The sequence below is a fragment of the Centrocercus urophasianus genome, unplaced genomic scaffold, assembly GCF_019232065.1.
Source record: "Centrocercus urophasianus isolate 14NV4802_14NV808 unplaced genomic scaffold, USGS_Curo_1.0 seq_14, whole genome shotgun sequence".
NCBI classification, from domain to species: Eukaryota; Metazoa; Chordata; class Aves; order Galliformes; family Phasianidae; genus Centrocercus; species Centrocercus urophasianus.
The window spans coordinates 39456924-39473306 of record NW_024884586.1 but is presented as its reverse complement, the minus strand read 5'-3'; the positions used below and the strand labels follow the sequence as shown (position 1 = coordinate 39473306).

Below are 16383 nucleotides of genomic sequence, written 5' to 3'. Positions count from 1 at the left end.
GGAGCTCAGCTAGCAGCAGTACCAATAAGCCTGGTGGGCTCCTATCTCACCTTTTAACAATGGAGGACATCTTTTGGCAAAAAATTCAAACTTAGATCCAAATAATCCTTGAAAACAATTTCATCCATACATAGAGTTATTTATACGTACAATTTTGTATTTATAGTCACACACTGATAATCAACAACAGAATGGGAACAGCAACAAAACTACACCAGGAGAGGTTCCAACATGACATTAAGAAAATGCATATTTGCTATAAGAGTGGTCTAACTCTGGCACACACTTCTTAGAGAAGTGGCTGATGGCCCATGGCTGCCAGTGCTCTTGCTTCTGGGCAGTACCCTCAATAATATGCCCTAACTTTTGGTTAACCCTAAAGAGGTCCGGCAGATGAACTTGATGATAGTTAAAGGTCTCTTCCAGTGGAATTATTCTACTGTAGATAGAAAAAAATCATTATGATAAAACATGAAATGGATGCTCAATATGCATGATGCTGTCTGTACTGTTTGTCTGTTTAAAAATCTAATTCATTTGGATTCACAAGATGCTCTTTGTCTTTGGGTGCTCTATAGAGCTGAGGCGCTTCTCTTACATTGACCGCCAATATTCACAAACAACCCTTGAGCTGGAGCCCAAACTTAGTCATGACTTGAAACAACTTGGCCACACAGACAGGAGCATCTCTGCATACAACAGGCCAGAATCCGTGCAGCAAAGACAACTTGTACAAACACAGATGTGTGCACAAACGTGGAAGCGAGGAAAAGAACCGAAAAATCAGATCTCCGCTTTCTATTTATAGCCCACAGCAGGAGGCAGGGACGACACTGCGTTCGCCTCCCTCCCCAGCGTGACGGCAGAGGAGCGGCCCGGGTGATGCGCTCCAGGGCCGGGCGAGGAGCGGTCCTACCGCTGGGCGCTGACACCTGCTGCACCCAGCAACTTCAGAGCCTCCTCTCCCCGATTTCCCCCTCCTTTCTTCTTCGTTTTGTTTTTTTTTCCCCCTCTGCCACTTTCCCCCTTCCCGACGCGGCGCAGCGACTCATCCCTCGCCTCCCTACGCTCTCGCTACGCCGACACCCCTGGCAAAGGGAGCAGGAGCGGGACTGCGCCTACCTGCGCGGCCATGAAGGAGAGGTCCATGCTGCTGCTGCCGCTAGAGCTGCTGCCCGAGCTGCCAGAGGTGCTGAGGCTGCTGCCGCCGCTGCTGCCGGGGGCGGGCGGGGCGCGGGGGCACGGAGCGGGCGCCGCCTCCCCCAGCAGCGGCGGGCGCGGCCGCGGGACCGACACCGGGACCAGTTCCAGCTCCGGTGGTTCCCGGTTCGACACAGCACGATGCGGCAAGGCACGCTGCTCCGGCTCCAAGAGGCGGCCAGACCCTGCGTGGGCTGGGCTGTCCCGCCCACATAGGGCGGGGGGCGGCCGCGGGCAGCGTCCGCGTGGAGCACCCGCGTGGACCACCGCTGTTCTCGGGTCAGGGTGAGTGGGGAACACCCCTGCTCTGTAGCGTCTTGTTCTTTTCTCAGGAGCTTAGGTGGAATTGCCCTGCAGCTTGTGCACCCCAGTGGATGCCGAGATAGAGAGGACGGGTCGGAGGCACGGCCGGTGCTGGGCAATGCCGGAGAAACGCGCTAGGGAGCAGGTGCAGCACGGCTCTCTCCGCATCTGCTGATCCTTTGCATGATACAAACCCCATGAGATACACTGACTACTATATGCTTGGCTTTTCTTGCCTAGCTAGCAAATCCATCTTTTTTTTCTTTAATATATTTTTTTCTTTTTTTAATATATATTCAACACCACTGCTGAAAAGAACTTGTGACACTTTATAGAATCATAGAATCTCCAAAGTTGGAAAAGACCCACAAGATCATCCAGTCCAACTACCACCCATCATCAATAGCTCTCACTACACATGTCCCTCAACACAACATCCAAATATTCCTTGAACACCTCCAGGTCGGTTACTCTACCACCCCCCTTGGCAGCCCATTCCACTGCCTGACCACTCTTTCAGAGACGTATTATCATTCTCAGATGTTTTCATGACTTAGCTGCTACAACTTCATCTGTTAACTTCTCTACTCCTCAGTCCAAAATTTACCATTCAACAATTCATCGCAAATAAATTTTATGCCTTTTTTTTGTATTTTCTCCTGTATTTCAGATACTGCCATTTTGAGTAAAAATTCAGTGAACTCATACATTGGGTGGCTTTGAAAAACCTTTGACGCTAACTAGAACAGAAGAATAAAAAAAAAATGGAAATTCTTATGTGCTGAATTTTTTTTTTGTTCTGAGATTTTTTTATTATCTTTCTGTTTTGTGCTGGTTTCATCTCCAAGACTAAACCATTTTGAGTTATCTTTACTGCAGCTGAATACAGGGACCTGAAGGGAGTATGAGTGTAACGTCAATAAAGGAGCTAATTGGAGGCTCAGCTTTGCTGTGGGACTTTAAAACATAGAGGAATAAAATAGCACATGCATCTGTACTGTGAACTGTGTGCTCTTGGGTTGGTATAACGTTGGGCTGTTGCAGCAGGTGGTGGTGAAAGGAAGCTCAGCTGCTTTACATCAGTGCTTTACTTGATTGACTGCTAGAGCACCTGCCAAGAATGCTTTTATGTCAAGAGGCCCATTAACTCTAACGAGTAAAATCCAAAAGAGACAGTGCCACTTTATGAATTTTTAAACTCAGTTCTGTAAATAATGAAATCATCTATTTGTGGATTTTCTCCAAAATTTTGAAAGAATGTTGGTATATGCACCAGAAGCCATAAAGTAAATCCAAAATCATTTTAGTCCTTATCATCCACATAAATTTTACATGTGATGTGTCTCTGCACGATGAAAGCAGCCAAGGCTGCCTGCATTTGCAGCACCAGTTTTAGTATCATTCCATTAGAAAAACAAAATAATCGAGGCTTTAAAGTTCCAAATGCTTCTACATTTGGTTATTTTTTGGGGGAATAAAACAGACAAATCTGGGAAGGAGCTTAGTCTAGTCCATGCACTTGCTTAAAATATAACCAGTTATATCTGTGGTCCTCCAAACAAGAAAATCTCTTCTTGAAAGCATCCTGTGAAAAAAACTTCATTCTCTGCCAGGCAACACACAGCCTTACTCCACTGGCCATTTCCTAAGGCTGTGTCTACCTGTGACACAGAGAGGAGTATTTTCTCTGGGACAACTGCTTGCCTTCTGAGGCTATTGATGAGCACTGTATCTGTCTTTGTCTGATATTATGATGTCTTGTCCATCTCCTAAAAACACTTAATGAGGATTGCTGGTGGCAAGAAGATTGTTCAGTCAGATTTTCAAGTATTTTACTGTGATGTTCAACAGGTTCAGACAACTAAGTCATCCCCAAGAGGTTCCTAAGTACGTAACAACAAAAGATTCTTGCCCATAGCTGGCCTTTTAGTGGGTGATGGCTCATCATTGCTTTAGATTTCTTGGCATCAGTTTTTCAATAATTTTGCCTTTCCGTTGGGAAAACGACCCACGCTTACAGTAATCTATTAATATGCTTCTGTACAATTATCTTTTTAGTCTTGGTATTTCAAATATCGATTTCCTCTTCCTTGTCTCATGTAGTTGCTTACTTCAGGAACACATTACAGAGAGATCAGTGGAGGAAAATAAATGTGAATTTTTCATGTTTTAAGTTTTAATTTCCATGCTGACTTCTTTGGGGAAAAAAATCTGTAAAAAAATGGAGTTAGCGAAAGCAAGGATCAAACAGAGGAGAGCAAACAGCTGATTTCAGTTTCTATGGCACAAGCTTACATAGTAAGCTTTCCATCATCTGTCAACGCTCCTTGTTGACCGGTGAGGTCCCAGATGACTGGAGGCTTGCCAATGTGACTCCCATTTATAAGAAAGGTCGTAAGGAGGATCCGGGGAACTACAGGCCTGTTAGCCTGACCTCGGTGCCAGGGAAGGTTATGGAGCAGATCGTCTTGAGGGAGATCATGTGGCATGTGCGGGGTGACCGGGGGATCAGGCCTAGCCAGCATGGGTTCATGAAGGGCAGGTCCTGCTTGACCAACCTGATCTCCTTCTATGATCTAGTGACCCATCTGGTGGATGAGGGAAAGGCTGTTGATGTGGTCTACCTAGACTTCAGCAAAGCCTTTGACACTGTCTCCCACAGCATTCTCCTGCAGAAGCTGGCATCCAGAGGCTTGGATGGATACACTCTTGGCTGGGTAAGGAGCTGGTTGGAGGGCCGGGCACAGAGAGTGGTGGTAAATGGAGTCAAATCCAGCTGGCGACCGGTTGTGAGTGGTGTTCCCCAGGGGTCGGTGCTGGGGCCTGTCCTCTTCAATATCTTTATTGATGACCTCGATGAGGGCATCGAGTGCACCCTCAGTAAGTTTGCAGATGACACCAAATTGGCTGGAAGTGTGGATCTGCCTGGGGGTAGCGAGGCCCTACAGAGGGATCTGGACAGGCTGGAGAGCTGGGCTGAAGCCAATGGGATGAGTTTCAACAAGGCCAAATGCCGGGTCCTGCACTTCGGCCACAACAACCCCAGGCGACGCTACAGGCTTGGGGCGGTGTGGCTGGAGGACTGCATAGAGGAAATGGACCTGGGGGTATTGATTGATGCTCGGCTGAACATGAGCCGACAGTGTGCCCAGGTGGCCAAGAAGGCCAATGGCATCCTGGCTTGCATCAGAAACAGTGTTGCAAGCAGGAGCAGAGAGGTGATTGTTCCCTTGTATTCAGCACTGGTGAGGCCGCACCTCGAGTACTGTGTCCAGTTTTGGGCCCCTCACTGCAAGAAAGATATTGAGGCCCTGGAACGTGTTCAAAGGAGGGCAACAAAGCTGGTGAGGGGTCTGGAACACAGGCCATATGAGGAGAGGCTGAAGGAGCTGGGAATGTTCAGCCTGGAGAAGAGGAGGCTCAGGGGAGACCTCATTGCTCTCTATAACTTCCTGAAGGGAGGTTGTAGTGAGCTGGGGGTCGGCCTCTTCTCTCGTGTCATTAGTGATAGGACCAGGGGGAATGGCTTCAAGCTACGGCAGGGGAGATTCAGGCTGGACATTAGGAAGTATTACTTTTCAGAAAGGGTGGTCAGGCACTGGAACGGACTGCCCAGGGAGGTGGTGGAATCACCGAGCCTGGGGGTGTTCAAGGAAAGACTGGATGTTGTGTTGAGGGACATGGTTTAGTGGGAGCTATTGGGAATAGGTGAACGGTTGGACTGGGTGATCTTTTAGGTCTTTTCCAACCTTGGTGATTCTATGATTCTATGAATATGGAAAATCTCTGGTTGTTGTGGATACAGAGAAATTCCTATTAGGTTAGAGAAAGAGGCATTTATTATACAGCAACACTGGAAAGTGGTACCCATCATCATTTCTTTATACTTTTATTGATAATATATATAGAAGGCGATGATATCTGTGAAGCACCCAAAGACTTCAGTTAAAGTGACAGATAATAAAGTCATGCTAAGGCTTACTGCATACATCAGCTGCTCTGCTTGTGATCTAACCATGAGCATCCATAATGTCCAATGCTGGATTCATCTAGATGCCACTAGTAAGTTCTTCTATAAAGCAAGTATTTTAGACCATCTCTCTTCCAGTAGTGCTGATGGAGAATTTAAATTGAGATCTGGCAGCTGTGTTGTCAACCTTTTGTTACAGCTTTCCCGTTAAAGCTATCTAGATCAATTAAATAGATTATGTCATGATTTGCTGTTGTTGTGGACAAACACAGTAGCTGACAGCTAAAACTGCAAATACAGTTGTATAACATTACTCTTAAAAACAAGCTAAGGTTGCCTGATATCCTATTTAATTAGCTTTAAAGCTGTTTTCTAAAAAGACCACATTTTCATTACAGCAGAACATGACTCCATTAGAGAATAGCTTGGTTTTTCAGTTTTCCTGGGGCATAGTAGGAAATCCTCTGTTGCTCTGAATGTGTGCATAAGCTCTGCCTTTGCTTCGCAAAACAAACTTAACAAAACATGACAATTGAATCTTGCAGCTGAAGAGGGTTTTAAAGATTTGTATCTGTACAACCCTATTTACCATATGTTGTATTTCGCTACCTAAGACAACACAATACCAATTTTTAGGTTTATATTATTTAAATCTGAAATGTATATAGAGAGGATTAACTTCCACTATGGGAAAGAGTATTATGTTGGCTTCTTGGTGAATTTTCAGTGTACATAAATGCTATTTTTACTGAACTACAATATTAACCTACTGCTGCCTTATTGCAGCAGGTTACAGTCACACAAGGCAATTAATTCTCTTAATGAAGAGTCAGCCAGTGACACGTGGTATCCCATCTGGAGACAGCGCACATTATCTCTGGCAGACCCCAGCTGTTCAAGTTAACATAAAGGAGGCCAAGGATGCTGAATTTTTCATACATAGGCTGCTTGAAATCCCTCCAGAACCATTTGACTTATTTCTCTCTGTTCATTCAGAAATCAAATGATTAATCAGAAAATAGATTAATTTTTCTAACAGTGTTATGTCCTTCAACAACAACCACCACCACCAACAGCATCAACTGTAAATTAACACCACGCAGCCCTTGTCTTTCAAGCTGCTACTTTCCCTGAGTGGAACCCAAGAACCTTCCCAGGTCTATAGAGAACTGCTGGAAGACAGTAATACTCTTCAAAATGTCAAACTAAGCATAAAGCTGGTTAGAACTGGCCATTAATAAAGAGTAAGCACAGATTATGTGCTTAAAGAAATACTTCTTTCTAAAACACAAGGCCATGAATCCATGTTGCAGATCCTCTGTCTCCACATCCAGTTGCCTGTGACTAGAGAGGATAACCACAACTTTTCTTTCATGAAGATAATGTGTGAGTACTGGTCCATTTTATAATCTGCTGGAAGAAGTTCCCTATTTAAAATAATAGGATGAAGGATAAAGACAGGAGAGGGAAACTAACTATCAAGTGAACTTACCAAGACCAAGATGGACCAAACAGGCCGTGTTTGCTAGAGTAATGTATTCTAGCCTGTGAGCAGGGAGAAGACCTGCTCTTCAAACCAGCCTAAAGGCAGTTATCTCTGCAGAAGGATGTGTAAATCGATGAGTGAGGAAGAAAGAACTTAGAATCTTCTTGTAGATCAATGTTTAAGTCAATCCTATGCGAGAAAAGCAGAGTCCCAGATCCTACTGGCAAGATGTCTGACCTGACAAATAAAAAAACCACGTATTTATTTTTAATATCTTTATTTTTTTAAGGCTGAAGCAACCCCTGTAATTTCTCAAAGTATCTCAGTAATCATAAGAGTATAGGCAACATTGCCCATTATATTTGGTGTGGGATGCGCCCCTTTTTGTGCATCTGAATTTCCACTTTAGCTGTTATATACTGAAGGCCTTACTCATACTTAATTGTCTGATGAAATAAATTACAGTCAAATAATTTAACAAAAAAATTGTAACTTTGTGTGTGAGTCCCAAATCCCAACAGTTGCCCACTCAAGAATAATAATAGTCAGCTGTTACTCTCAAATTACTTGTGGGCACAATATTCCTCCCAAAAGAGTTTTAGATTTAAAACACTCCTGAAAACAGTACCATTAACAGAGATATGAGCTGTAATAGTGCTCAAATTCTCAACAATTCAAGCTTCATGTAAAATTTAGCTCTAATGGGCAAGAATACTCCTAAGATCTAAGAGATTTGCTCTTGTACTGCTGGTGTTGCAGCATTACAAGCTAACAGTCCACATCATGATGGCACAGGGGAGCAATGCAGAGGAAACTGAATGTAGAGAGAGAAAACAAAAAAGAAAGCCTTCAATTACATTCTAGCTCCTGGTCTCCACTGTGGGACAAACAGGCTCTCAGCCCTGCAGGAATCAGCACTCCCAAGGAATCCCTGCTATACCCTTGGCTAATGTAAGTCTTAAAGGTATTGACAGTTCTCTTGTTGTCTCATTTATGTGATCTGAAAATGCAACTGAAGCAGCTAAGAAATCTAACTAAGAAACTAAGAAATCCAACTGGTCATACCATCTTTATCCATCTATTCTCTCCCCTGAGTCTCATGTGTGACCTCCCATAAGAAGGATGGAGCAGCATCGTTGGCAGAAGGCACTCTCAACCTTGAAAGAAATAGATAGAAGAGCTGGGAGGAAGAAGTGGGAAATCAATTGGTAGGGGGAGGGGGAGTTACTTAGCCTCAATGGAGATACACATATTTTAAGGGATTCAAATCTCTCTCTTACAGCCCCAGCTCTGACTATTTGTTGTACTAATGGGTAGGTTAGAACACAGGAGAGATAATGTAGCCTCTCTTCCTAATTACAGTATTTTGGTGTGGAATCATTTTTCTTAGAGATTTTCTGTTCAGGTAATGGCTAAAAATTAATTTATTTCATGTTAGAGAACAAAGTCATTTGTTACGGATCTGGCAGTAATTTAAGAAGAAGGAAAAACAAGAAAATGATACATACTTGTGCATTATTAAAAGCTTACAAAGAGAATTATCATAACGTGAATTCTGTTCTGAGCATGAAAAGTAAGCACATATAGAGAACCACAATCACCTTCCTGAAAAACCTACTGACTGCAAATTTGTTGACATAATACTAGGATACTGGTAAAAGTGTTGGAAGGGGGTATATGGCCTTGAGAACAAGAATTTCTTGGTTGTAGCCAGACTCTGTAGGGAATAGCTTGCAAAAGAGATACTCCTCTGAACCTGTTAACCTATCAGCTTTCATTTTAGATGATAATTCAAGATCCAGAAGAAGACAAAGTGGCAAAAATCCCCCAGTGCCACATCTACTCTATTCTTGAACACTTCCAGGAAGGGTGATTCCACCATCTCCCTGGGCAACCTGTTTGAAAAACACTGCTCTTTCTAAGACAAAATTTTTCCTAATATCCAACCTGAACCTCCCGTGGTGCAAATAGAGGCCACCTCTCATCCTACCATTGTTATCAGGGAGAAGGAGGTGATCTCACTTTGCCACAGTCTCTTCTCAGGCAGTGGTAGAAAGTGGTAAGATACATAAAAAAACTGAAGAAGGCAATCAAAGTTTGAACACATAGCAACAGAAATTAGGATCAGCTTTCTAACTGCCCAGTAAGGCTATACTGACAAATTAAACAGAGAGGATGTAGGATTGGCCTCTTGAAAGGTTTTTGTATATGGGTTAGACAAGCATCTTTTGGGGTGGTCTATGTAAACTTATCCACATTTCAAAGGCTTAGTGTGCAAGTCTCGATGCAGCCATGCTTATCTTGTTAGCTGATACATCAATCTCTCCCATGGTGGGGTGGAATTCAGCCTCTGTCACTGGATCAGGAAAAAAAAAACAACACCAAAAAGCAACCAAAACAATAACCACACAATTTGATGGCTTTGGAGTGGGAAATATTAGCTGGCAATAAGCCCTGCCTAATTTGCTGTTTTTTTTCTCTTGCTCTTACTTACAACATTTCCTTGGGGAAATGCTGGAGCCAGTGCCAAGGCAGACTCATGGCAGGACTGCAAATGATTGCCACAGAGGCAGGAATCAAAAACCAGCAGCTAAGAGGTACAGTCTGCCTTCTGACAACTTCATCTTGGGAAGGCTTGTAGAGAAATAGAAAAAAGCTACTCATTCATCTCATACAGAGCAACCCCACTGTCTCTCGTTACTTGAAAGAACACACTGATGAAACACTCAAATTGAATTTCACTGTTTCTGTCACCTGGTAGTTTTCTAATGCACCAGGTAGTCCCTGATACTCAGAACTGAGCTGAATTTGGGTGATCAGCAACCATTTAACTTTGCTTATTAGTGAGTCAAAGCAAATGAAGATGTCTTCCCAAGTAACGTACCGTGTGTTTAATGTGACAGCACCTGAAAAATCAAATTTCTCTCTTTAAAATTTGCAAGGAGCTTTTAAATGCAGGAGAGAACATTACTAAGTGGACATTAGCATGGTGCACTACTGCTACTACTGAAACATTCACTGTGCATTCCACTCTGGCATGATCTACATTCTCTACAATCAAAGGCTATCACAAGAAGATCTTGCTTTTGATTTATGTATGTATATTGCAGAAGTAAAGCTGATAAAGAAACTTCAGGATTGTAAATTATTTACAGGTTCTGTGACTCTTACATTAGAAAATAAGGAAGTTTCACCTTGCCAAACACTGAATGACAAAAAAAAGCTGCTTCAAAAAATCTGCTCCTTTTATCTTTAGTTAGTATGATAATGAGGATAAAAAACATGGGTAAAAGAAGACACCTGGAGGTCCAAATTCATGTGTAATTTATTTTATATCTCTGATTTATTTTTGTCTAGATACTGTGAGGTGTTTATTACATTTCTGCGGATTCTGCATTTTTTTGTCTTCTCCTTATCTTAAAACATTCCACAAAATAAAAATTATATCAGAAAGAAGTCATCTGACTGTCATGGCCACTCTACATCAGAAATAATAATGCAAAGCAAAATAACAACCTGATGTCTCCATGCAGAGGCTTTGATGGACCACAGCTAAGGTGCCAGACAAGATTGAGAGATAGGGAAAGCTCTGCCACAGTAATGCTGAAAGGGTCTCAGCACTGTAGGAGTTTTAGAAACAGAAATGTTAGTCACTTTTTTTCCTTGTTTTAAAAGGAAAATAAAGAAAATGAGACCTTCTCATGTGTAAAATGTGACAAATGCCTCTTTTACTGAAGATCCAATTAGTATTCCTGACAGGTCAATACCTCCCACTGCATTTTATGAGTGAGACACTTCAGTACTATTACGTCTAAGTAATACAAAGTAACCTGCTCTCAAAGCAGACATCACTTTTTCCTCCTTCCCAACTGTCAGTGCTTTTGTCCAACTTCATTTATTTTAATTAAAGGACTGCAAAAGCAATATAGGGAAATGCAAGCGACCTGCAGGATCCTATAGTGGAATCCACAACAGATGCTTCTAGAGTGGGTGTCAAGATTTTCTCTTCCTTGCTGATGAGGAAAGCTACTAATATGATAAGGATTATACTTTGTTTGATGAATAGGAGAATTTGTTAATGGGTTCCCCTTTCTCTGTTCTCTTGGATATGACAAAATTAATGCTAACCAGCTAGAAACACTGGCAATACATTTCTGCAGCAGTGCAACAAATATCTTCCTTACAACATGGAAGAGTTGACAGGGATGAATGTGAAAAAGCCAAATCATTCTGAAGACACCGACCAAAACAAATGGACCAGAGTGGCGCTTTTCTGGCTGCGGTCAACTGCAGAACACAAGCAGAGGCCATGTCTGCTTCTGGATGAGTTGTCCCTCATCCCATCTGTACGAAGAGATAGGCTATATACTGACACGTGGTTTTGGGGACAGCAATCAATAGCAAATGTTCTGAGCCTGAGCTGTGCCACTCCTACAATTTCAAAGACATAGTGAGATAGAGCATAGATGTTACCAGATGGAGAACAACAGAGGCAAATCCCTTTCTGATGGCATATCTCAGAGTTTTCTGTTTTATAAAAGATTTTAATATATTTTATCTTTTTTTTTTTTTTCTTGCTGTGTTTTTTCTTTAATAATGTGATGGATTTAATGTGAACAATTAGATTTTGACTGGTGTTACAAGAAGTGCCCTGGCTCATTACAAGTATCTTCTGAATCTAAAATATTGCATGAGTGTCACATTCTATAACTGTCATTCGGAGACATAATTACAGCATAGCCCATAGTTCTTATTTTTCTAGTCTGTGCCTGTTTTAATAAGTATGGCAATAATCGTTCATGCTGTTTAGTATCTTAAAATGCATTTTCTGCTCTATTAAAAACTATCAATAAAACTATTATTACATTTTTGCTCATGGTAGAGATTCTGTTTTCTCAAGACTTAGGTAACTAAGGAGGTTTACTGTCCAGAGCTCACTGTGATATTACCTCTTACCATTTACTTTATAGAATCTTAGAATCCTTAGAGCCGGAAGGGACCTTTAAAGGTCAGCTAGTCCAATTCCTCTGCAATGAACAGGGACATCCATAGTTAGATCAGGTTACCCAGGGCCTGATCCAGCCTTGCCTCGAAATTTTCCAGGGATGGGCAGGGCATACACCACATCTCTGGGTGAGCTGTTCCAATGCCTCACCACCCTTACTGCAAAAGAAGTTTTCCTTGTTTCTGACCTAAATCTACCCACTTTGAGCTTGAAATCTTTTCCTCTTGTCCTATCATCACCGACTCTGCTAGAGTGGGTTGTCCCCTTCTTTCCTGTAGCTCCCCTATAGATACTGAAAGGCAGTTATCAGGTCACCTCACAGCCTTCTCTTCTCCAGGCTGAAGAGCCCCAGCTCTCTCAACCTGTACTAGTAGGAGAGCTGTTCCATTCCACGGATCATTTCTGTGGCCCTTTCCTGGATACGCTCCAACAGTTCTATGTCTCTCCTGGACTGAGGATTCCACATCTGGATGCAGTAATCCAGGTGAGGCCCCACCAGCACAAAACCCTGGACTCTGGTGCTCTCTATTCTTCACATCCTTGCCTGTTTACAGGAACACTATATGGCCATCTGCTCAGACTTTTTAAACACATATGGAATTGCTATTACACCATAACAACAGCTCCTAAGGTGCATGCGCACATAAATGATGATCTTGGATTGTTTCCATGCTACTTGTGAAGTATTCATTCATCACAGAATAGCATGTAAACCACTGATGTGACCACTGATAAGTGCCCTTTCCTTTCTTGTACATCTGCAGAAATTTTTTATTTGTCAAGGAAAAGAAAAAAAGAGCACAATGGTGACAAACAAGTTGAAATCTCATATAGTTATACTCTGAACATAAAGAAATGTGTTTTTAAATTTTCTTTTACAGTAATTTATGTTTGCAATTTTGCTGCTAACAAACATGATCCCATGCTGGAAACTAAGTTGGAGTCTCTCTACTGCACGCCCTCTTATCAGGAGTACGTATCCACCAATTATTAAGAAGTGCTGTGATAAATCCAGTCTTGACAAACATCTATGAAAATGAAGCTGTCTCTCTAGTTGCAACAGAATTAAAGCAGAACGGTCATAACTATTAACATTAATCACTGTTAAAGCAGTAGTATTTGATATACACACTGAAGATGAATTTATTGAGCAAGGAGCCAACAGCAGAGAATGTGGTCAGGCGTCTTTTGACCATACTCAGTTTTCAGGGCTCTATGTTCAAAGTAGTGCTCCTTTTAACTTTGATTATGCCAAGAGCATCCCAGGTTCTTCTGTTTTCTGTGGGAAGGAGAGGCTCTGTCTTAAAATTATACATCTTAGAACTAAACTGAAGCTTGCAGCAGAGAAGAGAAACAAGGAAAATCTTAAAGACCTGATAGATGGAGCACTAACCCATAGGATGTATTCCTACACCAATCTGTTTGGTCTGATTTCCCATGGTTTTGAAAATCTGTGGATAGCTCAGTCTGCCTCTAACTCTGTTAGTCATATAATTAAAAAGAATAATTGAAAACGTACAGCACTCTTTGCTTTGAGATGCAAAACACTCACAGATATCACTAATTAGTTCTTCACCCTTCAGAGAAAGAAGAAATCATTTCTAGCTCACTTTTGTGCCAGCTCAGCCACTGTGGCAGCAACAAGCTACAATGCACCAGGAGTCTCAAAAATATCTCCTGTGGCTGTTTTTGAATTAATACAGAGTCACAGAAAATAAGACTAAATAGGACCTGAAGAGGCCATGAAGCCCATTTTCCCACATTGAAGCGGAATCTATTATTGGCTCCTATAAACATCCAGTAAAGAGGTCACATGGTAGAGAACTGCTAACTCCCCTACTAACTACTACAATCTCTCCTTGTACTGCTAAAACCCTTTCTCTCATTCTCAGTTGACATGGAAAACAGTTCAGTGCCTTCTTTTTCAAATGCAAACATTCAGAAATATAAAGACTACTATAATTTTGCTTTCATTTCTCCTCTTCCTGCAGCTAAACCCCAGATACTTCAATCTTTCTACCCACCTCATGCTCTCTAGGCCATATGAGATTTTCTTGACTTCTTGTTCCTCTACTTTGTACTTCCTCTAATTAGTCTGCATCGCTTGTGATAATGAGGATTAAAATGGGATATTATACCTCAATTACAGACTTACAAGTACTAAACTTTATTTTAACCCTTAAGGTAATGAAGTTTTTTGTTTTTTTTTAAATCCAAAAAGAGAATATGTCATCTGAGCCTGCTCAGCATTAAGTGATTGAAGGTTTCTCCTACTGAGCTTACAAATAAATGGCAGAATGACTTCCACAACAAACAGGATTAGGAAAGTTTTTAAAAAGCAAAATAGCAACACAGAACAGACATTGTTGCTGGATGTTATGTATTCCTCTACTGACCAAAACAAAAAAAAAAAAAAAGAAAAGAAAAAAAGAAGGAAAATGTTTTGAGACTTCATAATCAGTATTTAGGCAAAAGTATGTTTGGTTAAATACTGCAAATACATCTTTTCTTTATTAAAGAGCTTGGCCCATTAACAAGCTGTCCTGAACTGTACATTGCCAAGTGAAATGTGAACAGCTCGTGGAAGTATCAATGTTTTTCATAGACCTCACCTGTCATAACTGATGCATCTTTTATGGACCAATACATAGCACCTATCATGTCAAATAAACCATGACCTAATCAAATCAGATGCCCTGACTGTGTAGCGAAAGAAATAGCCTATCAAATCAGACACTGAATGAGTTTTAAGATACCTCCATGAGGGACTAAATTTCTTTGCTGTCCTGTTGCAAGATTTAGTATTTTGCTATAATCTTAAGCAAAACTTATTTACATTGGTGCATAGTGATAAGAGCTTTTCATTCCATTTGAAAATATCACCCGTAAGAAAGATCACAGAATCACAGAATTGTAGGGGTCGGAAGGGACATCCAGAGATCATCGAGTCCAACCCCCCTGCCAAAGCAGGTTCCATATACCAGGTTGCATAGGTAAGCATCCAGGCAGGTCTGGAGATGGAAGATGGTGATTGAGAAGAAAGGCATTGTTTTCCCATACGTAGTTGTTGTCAGCCTGCCTTCTCCAAGCTGAACAACCCTGGGTCTCTCAGCCTGTCCTCATATATCCAAATACAATGAGGCAACATTAGTGGTAGGTGGGTGGTTGGACTAGATGATCCTAGAAGTCTTTTCCAACCTTGATGACTGTATGATCTCAAAACACACTGAAGCTCTTTGTTGATCTTGTTCTGCTTCATTGCATCCATGTCTCTAGCACTACGAAGCCCTATTTTGAATGCAGAACTTCAGAGATCATAGAAGGGCCTAAGATGGAAGATACCTTAAAGATCGTCTAGTTCTACCTCCCACTGTGGGTTGGTTTCCACTCCCCAGATCAGGCTGCTCAGAGCCCCATCCAATCTGCCCCAGGGATGGGGCACACACAGCTTCTCTGGACAGCCTGTGCTAGTGCCTCACTACCTTCTGAGTAAAAAGTTAAAACTTCTGCCTAATATCTAACCTAAATCTCCCTTTCTTTAGTTTAAAACCATTTCACCTTTTCCTTTCACTACCAGACTGCATAGAATATCAGTCTGACTCAGACTTACAAGCTCTCAAGTACTGGAAGGCCACAGTGACGTCTCCCTAGAGTGTTCTTTTCTCCGATCTAAATCAGCTCAACCATTCTCCACAGAAGAGGTGCTACAAACTTTTGATCTTCAAGGCTCTTCTCTGAACCTGCTCCAGCATCTTCTCATCTTTCTTTCCAGCATCCTCATCTTTCCAGGCCCTAGGCCTGAAGCTACAGATGAGGCCTAATGAGAAGAGAGATACAATCATCTCCCTCTCCTCGCTGGTCACCCTTCATTTGGTGCACCCCAGGATACTGTTGGCTTTCCAGTCTGCAAATGCACATTGCTGGCTCATGTCCAGCTTTTTGCGCACCAGAACCCCAAATTCCTTCTCCATAGGGCTACTCTCAATGAGTTCTTCTCTCAGACTGTATGTTTATCTGAGATTGCTCTGACCCAAGTTCAACACCCTAAACTTGCCATACAGAACCATTTGGTTTGTGTGGGCCAACTTTCCAGCCTGTACATGTCCCTCTAGAAGGGCATCCCTCCCTTCTATTATATCAACTGCACCACTCAACTTTGTGTCATCAGCAAATTTGATGAGGGTACATTCATTCCCAATGTCTATGTCACTGATAATGATGATGAGGAACACTTGCCCCAAGATGGACCCCTGGGGTACACTACTGGCCTCCACCTGGATATAAATTCACTGACAACAACCCTGTGGTTGTGACCATCCAACCAATTCTTTATACACCGAATAGCCTGGGGATGACCTTCAAGTCCATCTAGAGATGATCTCACAACTCCAGAATAGAGGGGATGGAACATTTTCTCCA

The 16383-nt window shown here is 42.1% G+C and overlaps 1 protein-coding gene across 1 annotated transcript in view; it reads right to left on the bottom strand.

The window, feature by feature from the left end:
* Positions 1-1198, bottom strand: part of CUNH14orf132 (chromosome unknown C14orf132 homolog) — a 37497-nt gene extending 36299 nt beyond the window's left edge. The window contains exon 1 of the mRNA XM_042813676.1: positions 1123-1198. Coding sequence (XP_042669610.1) covers positions 1123-1149 — 27 coding nt within the window. The 5' untranslated portion in view covers positions 1150-1198. The remainder of the gene's footprint in view (positions 1-1122) is intronic.
* Between the last annotated feature and the right edge of the window lie 15185 nt (positions 1199-16383).